The sequence below is a fragment of the Brassica napus genome, chromosome C2 (assembly GCF_020379485.1).
Source record: "Brassica napus cultivar Da-Ae chromosome C2, Da-Ae, whole genome shotgun sequence".
Lineage (NCBI taxonomy): Eukaryota > Viridiplantae > Streptophyta > Magnoliopsida > Brassicales > Brassicaceae > Brassica > Brassica napus.
Window position 1 is genome coordinate 42172564 of NC_063445.1, and position 11738 is coordinate 42184301.

Sequence of the window (11738 nt, forward strand, 5' to 3'; positions counted from 1 at the left end):
TTTTTATAAAACGGTAATGTTACATTATGCAGATAAGCCGTTTTTTTTAAGTGAAAAATGGTAATTTTACATATGTTTAATGTAGTTTTTCCATTTTTTATGCTGTATGTTTACATATTATTTATAATTTTCAAAAATTAGTAATATTAAAATATAAAACTATATTTTATGCCATGTGTCATCTTTCGCGAGAAGTTTTTTTTGCTGATGTGGACGCTCTATGGAACCTCAAAAGGTCCATTTTATTAGTAAGGAAAATTATATATAATGTTTTTTGTTTTTTTTTTATAAAATGGTAATGTTACATTATGGAGATATGCCGTCTTTTTTTAAGTGAAAAATGATAATTTTACATATGTTTAATGTAGTTTTTCCATTTTTATGTTGTATGTTTACATATTATTTTTTTAAAAATAAAAATGTAAAATGGTAATCTTACATATGTTTAATGTAGTATTTCTATATTTTATGTTGTATGTTTACGTATATTTATTATTTTCGAAATTATATATAATGTTTTTTGTTTTTTTATAAAACGGTAATATTACATTATGGAGATATGACGTTTTTTTAAGTGAAAAATAGTAATTTTACATATGTTTAATGTAGTTTTTCCATTTTTATGCTGTATGTTTACATATTATTTATAATTTTCAAAAATTAGTAATATTAAAATACGAAACTATATTTTATGCCACGTGTCATCTTTCGCGAGAAGTTTTTTTTGCTGATGTGGACGCTCTATGGAACCTCAAAAGGTCTCTTTTATTAGTAAGGATTCTATTTTTTAAATAATAATGCCACGTGTCATCTTTCGGTAGAAGTTTTTTTTCGCTGATGTGGACATCCCATGGAGTTTTGTATTCAGTTATTATTTTATAGATGTTTAATTTAGTTTTTTTTATTTCTCAATTATATATTTACTTATTCTAATTTTTTTTGTTTTTATATCAAATGATAATATTATGATAGATGTTTAATGTAATATTTCTATTTATTGTATTGTATATTTACTTATTATTTATTTTTTTCTTATATTGTGTATTTACTTATTATTGTTTAATGCAATGTTTCTATTTCTTATATTGTTTATTTACTTATTATATATTTTTTCCTTATATTGCAAATTTACTTATTATATATTTTTTATTTTTTCAAAAAATAATGTCACGCGTCATCTTTCGGTAGAAGTTTTTTAGCTGATGTGGACCTCTCATGGAGCCTCAAAAGGTCCCTTTTATTAGTAGAGATTACTTATTATTTATTTTTCTTTATATCGGGTATTTATATTTCTTATACTTTCTATTTACTAGTAATTTTATATTTTAAGATAGATTTACATTTTAAGATAGATGTTTAAATACTAATGTACTTTTTCCATTTTTTAAATTGTGTATTTCTTTTTCTTATAATTTCTATTTGCGTAATATCTATATTTTACATTTTAAGATAGATGTTTAAATATTAATATATTTTTTCCATTGTTTTTAAGTTGTGTATTTCTTTTTACTTTATATTTACTTAATATCTATATTTTACATTTTCAGATAGATGTTTAATATTTAGTGTACTCTTTCCTTATTTTAAAAATTGTGCATTTACTTATTATTGATTATATTATTTATATATTTATATATTTATAATATTTAATTATTATTTATTTCTCTATATATTGAGTATCTCTCTTTCTTATAATTTATATTTAGTTAATATCTATATTCTATATTTTAAAATAGATGTTTAAATCTTAATGTTTTTTTTTCCATTTTAATGTAAAACGGCAATGTTTAATAGAAGAACTTGGACAAATAGTCAAATGGTTATATTTATGTTTTTTTTTTATAAAATGGTAATGTTACGTTATGGAGATAAGCCGTTTTTTTAGTGAAAAATGGTAATATTACATATGTTTAATGTAGTTTTTCCATTTTTTTATGTTGTATGTTTACATATTATTGTTATTTTTAAATTTAAAATGGTAATCTTACATATTTTTAATGTAGTATTTCTATTTTTTATGTTGTATTTTTACATATTATTTATTATTTTCGAAATTATATTAATGTTTTTTTTTACAAAATAGCAATGTTACATTATAGAGATAAGCTGTCTTTTTTATAGTGAAAAATTGTAATCTTACATATGTTTAATGTAGTTTTCTATTTTTATGTTGTATGTTTACATATTATTTTTTAAAAATAAAAATGTAAAATGGTAATCTTACATATGTTTAATGTAGTATTTCTATTTTTATGTTGTATGTTTACGTATATTTATTATTTTCAAAATTATATATAATGTTTTTTGTTTTTTTTATAAAATGGTAATGTTACGTTATGGAGATATGCCGTCTTTTTTTTAAGTGAAAAATGATAATTTTACATATGTTTAATGTAGTTTTTTCATTTTTTATGTTGTATGTTTACATATTATTTTTTTTAAATAAAAATGTAAAATGGTAATCTTACATATGTTTAATGTAGTATTTCTATTTTTTATGTTGTATGTTTACGTATATTTATTATTTTCGAAATTATATATAATGTTTTTAGTTTTTTTTTTTATAAAACGGTAATGTTACATTATGGAGATAGGCCGTTTTTTTAAGTGAAAAATAGTAATTTTACATATGTTTAATGTAGTTTTTCCATTTTTTATGTTGTATGCTTACATATTATTTATAATTTTCGAAAATTAGTAATATTAAAATGTAAAACTATATTTTATGCCACGTGTCATCTTTTGGGAGAAGTTTTTTCCGCTGATGTGGACGCTCCATGGAATCTCAAAAGGTCTCTTTTATTAGTAGAGATTCATAATCTGATTTTTTTTGTCATCAATTTATACAGACTCATAAATACTCTATAAACCAAACCGGTTGATCTGCATCCATGTGAACGACGAAAGACGGTTGCACCCTAGCACTACGGGCTAGACTATCTGCCATTGAGTTTTGCGTCCTTGGGACATGGATGATTTATGCTTGGAGAAAACTTTCTTTCATGGACTTGATGTCTTCCAAATAATTTGCAAAAGCTGGTCATTCTTTTGGTTCCGAAACCATCTTCACCAATTGAAAACAATCTGTTGCAAACGTAACCTGAAGTTGACGTAAATTTCTCATGCATTCCATTGCCCAAAGTAGCGCTTCTATTTCCGCATGAAGAGGAGAGAGGCTAGCCCGAACATTCCTCGCCCCCAACAGTCCATCAAATCCTTCTAGAGTGCTGAGCCAACCTTGTCCGAAAAAGATATCATCCTCTTTCCAGGAACCATCTGTGTAACACCATCTTCCTAGAATTGGCGGCAGAGACGTAACCGCAACTTGTGGTACTGTCCTCTGCTCATGCAATATATGTGCTTCAGGCCATAATGTTGATTTTGTTTCTGCCAATTTAAGCGTATCCATGGGATCAATGTCCATATTACTGAAAACTTCATTATTACGACATTTTCATATGTACCATAGAATCCAAGCAAACTGATGATCCTCCATCTGTGGTAGAACTCTCCAGAAGATATGATCCATATTTGTGAATAGAGAACTAGTTGGAAAAATTTCTGGATTTGATGGTATCTTCGAGAGAGCTCAAACCTGAAATGTTGGAGGACATTCAAAAAACACATGGTTAAAAATCTGATTCATATTCACAATCTGATCCATATTTAATCTGATTCATTTTGTACAAATGATCAGTTATCCAATTTGATTTGATCTTTAGATATTCGGATATTTAGTATTCTAAATATCTAGAAAATTTTATATTTTTAACCGGATATCCGTTTTGATCCGTACAAATAAAATAGATTAAAAATCAGATAAAAAGTCTATAAAGATATTTAGTTTTAAAAAATTCTAATAACTAATGTAAAAAATTTAATAAATAAAAGTATTGTAAAATTTATATAAAATACAATATTTATATAAATTATATACAATTATTTATATATGTCTATATATATGCATATAACGAATCGGATTGGATATCCTTTCTTAAAAATACTAGTATTTGTGATTTGCTTTGTTTCTTACGAATATAATGAATCGAATCAAAAAATTTGGATATTTTGCCTAGCCTTATTTTTTCTATAGTTTATTGCTTTCCAAATTTTTACTCATTTTCGTTTCCTCTTTTATTAAATGACAATATGTGAATTCATGTTCTTAAAAAGAAAAAATATATTTCTTATTTAACTTAATTTTATTTGACAACAAGAAAACCATCATATTACTTAAAAAAGGATTATTTGAATAATCAGACTGGAATAATAGTTCCCTATGGAAACATCAAGCAGTTCTACCTAAATAATCTATAATTGCATTTAAGGGATCGAGGAATGTTTAGATCTTGAAGTGAAGAAGTCTTCTTTGCAATACCTCTATCTCTTTCAGCTTTGTGGAAAGGTTTGGCCATAGATGAGATTCTTTAATAATTACTATCAAATCCTTGCAATTTGCTGCGAAAACTTAGCAGGTATAGTGATAGAGCATACCTTCCATTGACCAACAAGTGTTTGTAGTCCCGAATGCAGCGATGATTCTCTCCTTCGATGATTTCTTGTGCGCATAAGTAGGATTTGTCCGGATGTATCTTTCCAACCTCTTACACACCCACTAAATTGTGATGTCGGGCTCAAACAACCATCCACCAGACATATGTTCTGTAAGAATATGGCTTGAGAATTAATATTATCTGGTGTTTGTTCCTATATAGAAGCTGGTGCATTTGCTCGAACCAGGCTTGGCATTCTCCTTTGCATGTCTGATAAAGTCTTGTGTCTTTATCAATTCCTTTGATTAACTTTATCATTCCTAATTTTTTAGATAGATAACAAAATATCTATGGATAAGAATATCTATCAAGATCAGAGTCTTTGATATTATTTTCCAATCAAGTCGGAGTCTTCAATACTATTTTCGCTAGAAAAATAGTCTATATTTGTGTAAGCACTGGAAACCGGGAAAATATATGGATGTAAATGTGTTTTTGATAAGGCCCATTCCTGAGTAGATGTTAGGCATTAGAAGATAGCATGAGTACAGACTCATCGGGTTTTCCACATCTTGGACAATGATTGTCACTTCGCATATCGCGACAAGTCAGAGTTTTTGTTGCAGCTACATGTCCTAATACCAACTACCATATAAGATAGTGAATCTTCTGAGGAACATGTATTTACCAAACGAAGGCTTAAACATTTGTAAACAAAAATAATGTGATTATTAGAATACATAAAGCACATCAAATTTATATATCTTAACATATTTTGTCTATTATTAAAGACATAATTTTGATGATTTATCATATTCTTCATGATTTTAGAATATTATACTTAATAACTTATGTTGAATCATTAGTTTTCACAAATAAATTTACTGAATTAGTTGATGGTTTTTATTTTCTCCATAATTTTATGATTAATACTCTAGATAATCAAATTAAATATCACATGAACATTAGTTCTGAAATCTCTGGTAAGCCACGCACTTCACCTCTAATCCTTCAGAATAAGTCAACAGGCACTTCAGGATCATTCACTTGAGTATCGAAACTCAACCCTGTCAGAAATCCTAAGATTTGGCTTCTTGGGAGGAGGAGGTATTGATCACTATGCGAGCACACATTTTGCGGCATAAATTATCCTCTCCATGATGAGATCGTTTGCTGCATTGGCAGTGTCTTCCTCGTTATGAGAAGGAGTAGTGGAAGGCTGAGTAGGTTCCTCAGTGGGTTTCTCTACATTCTACTTGGAAGACTTGTATGCGTTCTCCGGCAGACTTATCGACATTCTTCTTGGCAGATTCCGCATCTTTTTTTTGCTGACTTACCTGTTTTAGCTTTTTTGCATACTTGGCTTTCTTCTTCCACTACAAGAAAAATAGGTTTTAATAACGGTCAAATAACGCTATCGTATCGATAGATAACGGTTTATGAAGCGTTGTGTCATCGCCCGTCATAGTAGGTCAGGCAGTGGGGACATGGATTGTTGAGGATTATGACGCCATTCCATCAAGAATATGCATTTGGTTCATAGCGTTGAGATCCATCTCTTCTCCAAGTTGATCAGCGTAAAAGAATGTTCTTCTTGACTTTGCCCATATTTATCTTCAGAACTTTTGGTCTTTTTCCTCAGTCGCTTGCCCAAAAAATATTTGATTCCCAGTCAGCTGAACGAGTTTACACAGTTCTGTAAAGAAATGAGTACAAGGAGAATTAATAGAGGACTGACAGAAAATGGAAAATCATTAGAAGAGATGTCACAGAAAATACGAAGATACAACTTCAACTATCTACCAATTTTAGGATTCCACAACACTGAATAAACGGTTGGTGGTTCCTCAAAAGCTACTCGGTTCATATTGATGTAGAAATAGTGACGCAACTGGTTGAGAGTCTTTGAGGGATGATAGGTCAGGATATTAAGCTTGTATTCATCTTAGTATAAATATATCCATTTTGATTCAGTTGGAATTGAACCATCTCTTCAAAAACTCTGACATTCACTGATATGTCAATCTTAGCGGCCAAAACCATCAGTGATACAATGATCCTGATTGATCCAGTCATCAGTTGAGATAGATCAATGCCTTTTCTACTGCAGTAAGCTATGATGAGTCGAGTAATTAGGAACCATAGCTTGGAGTCCTTTGGAAACCAAGACTACACACAAGTTCATCCTAGAGTAGGAGTCCACAGCCGTTGATCGGATCTTGGAATAACAAATGTGAAACCAGGAGAGACGGTGGGTATGCGTATAGATAAAACGTCCATTTCAACTACAAAAAATTGGGTGAACCTTATTCTGCTCGAAATATCGGATTCCCTTTTTGTCGCTTTCTAGGTTGGAACCAATAGTAGGAACCTCTTCCATGCGATCATCTTTTGCCTCTTGACCGTTCCCATCATCTCTGAATATTTCCTAATCATGACAAACTAACTAAAGCTGATTAAAGTCTAATCCGTTAGTGTCTCTTAACACGCTTTGATGAATCCTAGCCACGTCGTTAACAAGACTGGACATGTCGCAGACATACGGATCCGCACAATTGGGGAAGAGACTCTCTCCTTTCCTTTTTTCAGACATCTACAAATTGGTGACATCTTTTCCGAAGAACAGTTAAAGAACATGAGGCAAACCGGAGAAATTAAGCCAATTTGAAGTAAAAAATCGGAAAATATATAGTAAAGAGTGATGAAAAAGAGGAGATGTTGAGAGAGAACTAACCTTGTATCGTGAAGAGAAGTGAAGAAATGAAAGTGAGATCCCTTATTCATAATGTCAATGCACGACAACCGAAGAAACATCATCATTAGGTCTAAGAGACCGGTTTATGATTTCAATGGTAAGGATAATTTAAACCGAGTTTAGAATGGTTTATTGTTAACGAGACTAAAGTCTACTAAAATTACCGAGATGGAAGTCCGACGTCATTTTCAAAAACAGGTGCATAGTTATTTACTGTTAGACATATTTTTACAAATTCATTGACATCGACTTCGTATATCATAATAAATTGGGGAACTTATTATGGGAGATGGATTACGTTCTCTGGTGAAACCCATCAAGTTAACTAAACTCGGATCAATTGCTCAAAGAGCGATCAAAGGTTACACCGACTTAGAAGCGAAAAGAATGTGTTCGAGTATAAAATGTGAGAACTGGAAATCAGAAGAAGACATTCACAAACACACGCATTTAGACAAAAGATTAGGATCTTCATATTTTACGATGTTCATACCTAGTTGATCATCTTTTGATAGAAACTCGTCTTTTCTCTTATAATCCATCTTTCATCAGTCAATAAACTCTTTCAAATAGCTCATCATCAAATTCGTTGATACATCATATATGTGCTAAATTCAGATTAAACAATATGTAAAGTTTATATTTAATCCGCGAGGTCACTTGTGCACAATTTTATTTATTTTATGCCAATGGCATTTTATTTTATTTTTAAAATAAATATAAATTGTTTTGGTAAACCGGGAGGCTGGATTGAAATTGAAAAACGGTTGAACTGACTTCATATGGTCTTGGTCAGAGAAGCCGCCGCTAAAGAGCTTCCGTTTCTAGATTACTCCGATGGAGAAGCTGCGGAAGGTAGTGAAGGAGATCGCCTACACGAGAGACCACACTAACTCCCCTGCACTTCACCGCTCACTTGTTCCCTTTCTCATTTTCGCTTCTTCCCTCTACGGAGTCGCCCTCCATATCCGCCGCTCTCTTTACCGCTCCTCCTTCTTCCATCAACACCGGTGAGTTTCGACCAATCAAAAATGAGTGCTTTTCACATCTTCTGAAATAAAAATTTGGTGCTTGGTGAAAGATTGCCGGTTCCGGTGATCAGCGTAGGGAATCTGAGCTGGGGAGGTAATGGGAAGACGCCAATGGTTGAGTACATCACGCAGCTGCTCCTCGATTCTGGCATCTCTCCGCTTATTCTCACTCGTGGTTATGCTGGTGGTGATGAAGCCAAAATGCTTGAAAGACATCTCCAAGGTGGGCCCACAAAGATCGGTGTTGGACCAAACAGGGCAGCTACTGCTGCCTCGTGTTTTGAAAAGTATGGCTGCGCAAACCCATCTAGCATCAGGACATTCTTTGATCGCTCCTTACTCCATGAAACAGCCAAAGTCGAGACCTTTTCTCAAGAAATTGGGGCTGTCGTTCTAGATGATGGGATGCAGGTACGTTCTACAAGTTACACTATTAGAGTTTGTCTCGTCACTTAGCTCTACTGTTTTGGTTATAGCATTGGAGTTTGTGTCGTGACCTCGAGATTGTGATGCTTAATGGGCTGAATCCGTGGGGAAATGGTAACTTAGTTCCCCTTGGACCTTTACGGGAGCCTCTTCCAGCGCTTGACCGGGCAGATATAGCTGTAGTACACCACGTGGACTTGGTAACGTTTCCGTTAATTGTTTCCTTTCTTTATGATGATGACTATTTAAGGTTAATGGCTTTGTTGGATCATACAGATACCTGAACAAAGCCTCAGAGATATTGAGAAGACGATACATGGATTCAAAAACTCCATCCCGGTTTTCTGCTCCAAGATGGTGCCTAAATACTTGGTCGATGTTAAAAATGATAGGTCACATGTAGCTTTAGAAGCATTGCACGATGCAACTGTGCTATGTGTTTCCGCTATTGGATCCGCTGACGCATTTGTCAAGAACATTGAGATGGTAAGTTGTTTAGTTACTGTTATGTATGTAACAAAGATTCAGTTTTTGTATATGCAAACTAATGGGCTTGACAGGTTGGAGCACGTTTTGTTGATAGACTTGATTTCAGTGATCATTATTTATTTGAAGCACAGGTACAATGCTATTAAGCTGCTAGAAAGTGGATATACCATTTACTCGATCAAACTGGCAGTAATCAAGATCATATTGATAAGCGCAGGATGTTGAAACTATGAGGAGGAGAGCAAAGGGTCTAGAGAACAGATCTGATTACAAGCCTATTATCGTGGTGACCGAAAAGGTGAAGACAAGTTTCTGTTTATTGTTGTTACCTGGTGGACGTTATTAAGTTTCAAGTCCACGAGACATGCATCTAATTTCATTTTGCTTCTTTTTTTCTGTGTGTGGGGGAAGCTAGGATTATAACAGGGACCCGGAGATTCTCAAAAGTCTGGACCCATACACAGTTTTGGTTCTGTGTTCCATGTTGCAAATAACTCCTTGTAGAGACACTAATGTGGATGACTTTAAATCTACACTTTGTAAAATAATAGCGGCTAAGTTTTGTATTTCTAATTAGATTCAGTGTTAACTTACTGCATTCCTTTGTTATAACACTATTCTTTCTAAATTAGAATTTTTGAATTTGAGTTTATTTTTTAAAAAAATGCCATATAATATTAGCCTTCAGTGAATTTTATTTTCGAGGGTTGCCATTATAAATCCAAAACCAAATGAAAGAGATTCAAGTTCCCAATTGGTTATCTTCCCATTTGCTACTTAAGTCCCTCCCTCTCTCTTATGCGGGAAGAGTATAGTTATTATTGCCTCTGTTATTTAGGGATAATTAATGCTACCAAAAGGTTGTATCAAGAAGATTGTATTGTTGTTTGCATGAGCATGATTCTTCTTTGGGTAACAATGTTAAGATGTTAAACACACACTCAATTCTAACTATGCAGGGACTAAAACTGTAAGCTAAGCATCAAAAGCAAAAGATACAAGACAAACTGAACTAACACTTGCCACAAAATGAAACCCTCAGTGATTCTGAGGACTGAACCCGGTAGAGTTTGGCATGCCTGATGATCAGTCCTTTATGATAGGGCTCTTCAGAACAGCTTATGCAAGCAACTTGCCTGGCAGCCTTCACGGATCAAAGCCTTCACCCGCAGCCAAGGCATCCACGCAGACAAGGACGAGCTTTATTTGGAGAAGGAGCCAACAAAGCTGCCACGTACCACCGAACCTGCATCAAGATGACAGAGAGAACAAGCTCCGCCTTGAGTCAAAGCAGCCAGGAGGAAGCCCCTGATACTTGCAATCCCGCACGCGCCGCAGCCGAGAAGAACAGCCGTGGTTGACAAGTCCAACGACTGGCCTCCTCGCACGCTCCCCCGCTACGGAGAACCTGTAATGGATCAACCTGACTGGAACCGATGGCAACACCGACGAACCTCCGAGAGACCGATCGACCGGCTTAAAACAACGGCATCGACGACCACTGAAGAAGCATAAGAGACACCGCCTCTCAGCCACCCCGAAGACACAGAAACGTCACCAGCCTAGCGGATCGACTCACCCAAGCCGAGAAGACAGAACGAGGAGGCAGAGGAAGAGAGAGAACCCACCACCGAAATCTAGATCTGACCCAGATCTAGACCACCACCACCACGAACCATCAGAGAGGAGCCTCACATCCATTCCCCCGCTGCGATTCTCCAGAGATCCGAATCCAAACGCCAGATCTGAGCCGCGGCGACGCATAGCCTTAGAACTCCAAGAAAGGAACCGAAGGAGAAGAGGGAGAGGAGAGACGAGAGAGAAGAAGAAAATAAAAGGGAGAGGGGGGGGACCGGCGATGGAAGAGGAATGGAGGCGCCGCCGGCCATCCTAACAGCAAAGAGGAGCTAGGTTTTTTTTGGGAGGATTTAAGAGAGAGAGAACTCAAGTGAGAGAAAAAACCATGAGCATGATTCTTGTGGGAGACACTGAAAAGCTTAATCTCAGAAAAGTTCATTGGTTATGTATACCTAAAAATAAGGACGTTAAAAAAAGTCCCAACTTAGCACGGTTAGAACATCTCCAAAAAGAGACTTTATTTTTAAGTTTCTAAAACTCTATTATGAATGGTGACCAAAGAACGACGATGAATTTTTTCTAAAATTCCTAAAAAGAATCACCATTCATAAGGAATAATTTTTTCTTCTCATTCCCTACCATTCCTTTTTTTTGTAGAGAAATAAAGAACAAAGTTATTCCTTATTAAATATGAGATGGAACAATCATTCCTTTTCATTCATGCAATTTTATTCCTTTACGTTCCTTTCCTATTCGTTCTTCTTGTTTGCAGAATGGTCACCAGTCGGACCCTATATTTGAAGTTTAAAAGTGTTCTTCTCCTAAAGCAAAACTTCTAACTTAACTTCAAAAATATTTATATTTTATCTTATGGTCCTTATATTTGTTATAATTAATTTAAATTCATAAGAGTTTTGTAAATAACTAAACACATATATAAAATATTACAACAGTATTAACTAATAA

The 11738-nt window shown here is 33.8% G+C and overlaps 1 protein-coding gene across 1 annotated transcript; it reads left to right on the top strand.

Moving 5' to 3' along the window:
- Nucleotides 1-7973: 7973 nt before the first annotated feature.
- On the top strand, nucleotides 7974-9846 carry LOC106407608 (probable tetraacyldisaccharide 4'-kinase, mitochondrial). Its single transcript, XM_013848482.3, has 7 exons — nucleotides 7974-8258; nucleotides 8330-8690; nucleotides 8756-8905; nucleotides 8982-9191; nucleotides 9266-9325; nucleotides 9412-9492; nucleotides 9610-9846. The coding sequence occupies exons 1-7, from the start codon at nucleotides 8086-8088 to the stop codon at nucleotides 9769-9771; spliced, it is 1197 nt and encodes a 398-aa protein (XP_013703936.1). The 5' UTR covers nucleotides 7974-8085; the 3' UTR covers nucleotides 9772-9846.
- The last annotated feature ends 1892 nt before the right edge of the window (nucleotides 9847-11738 follow it).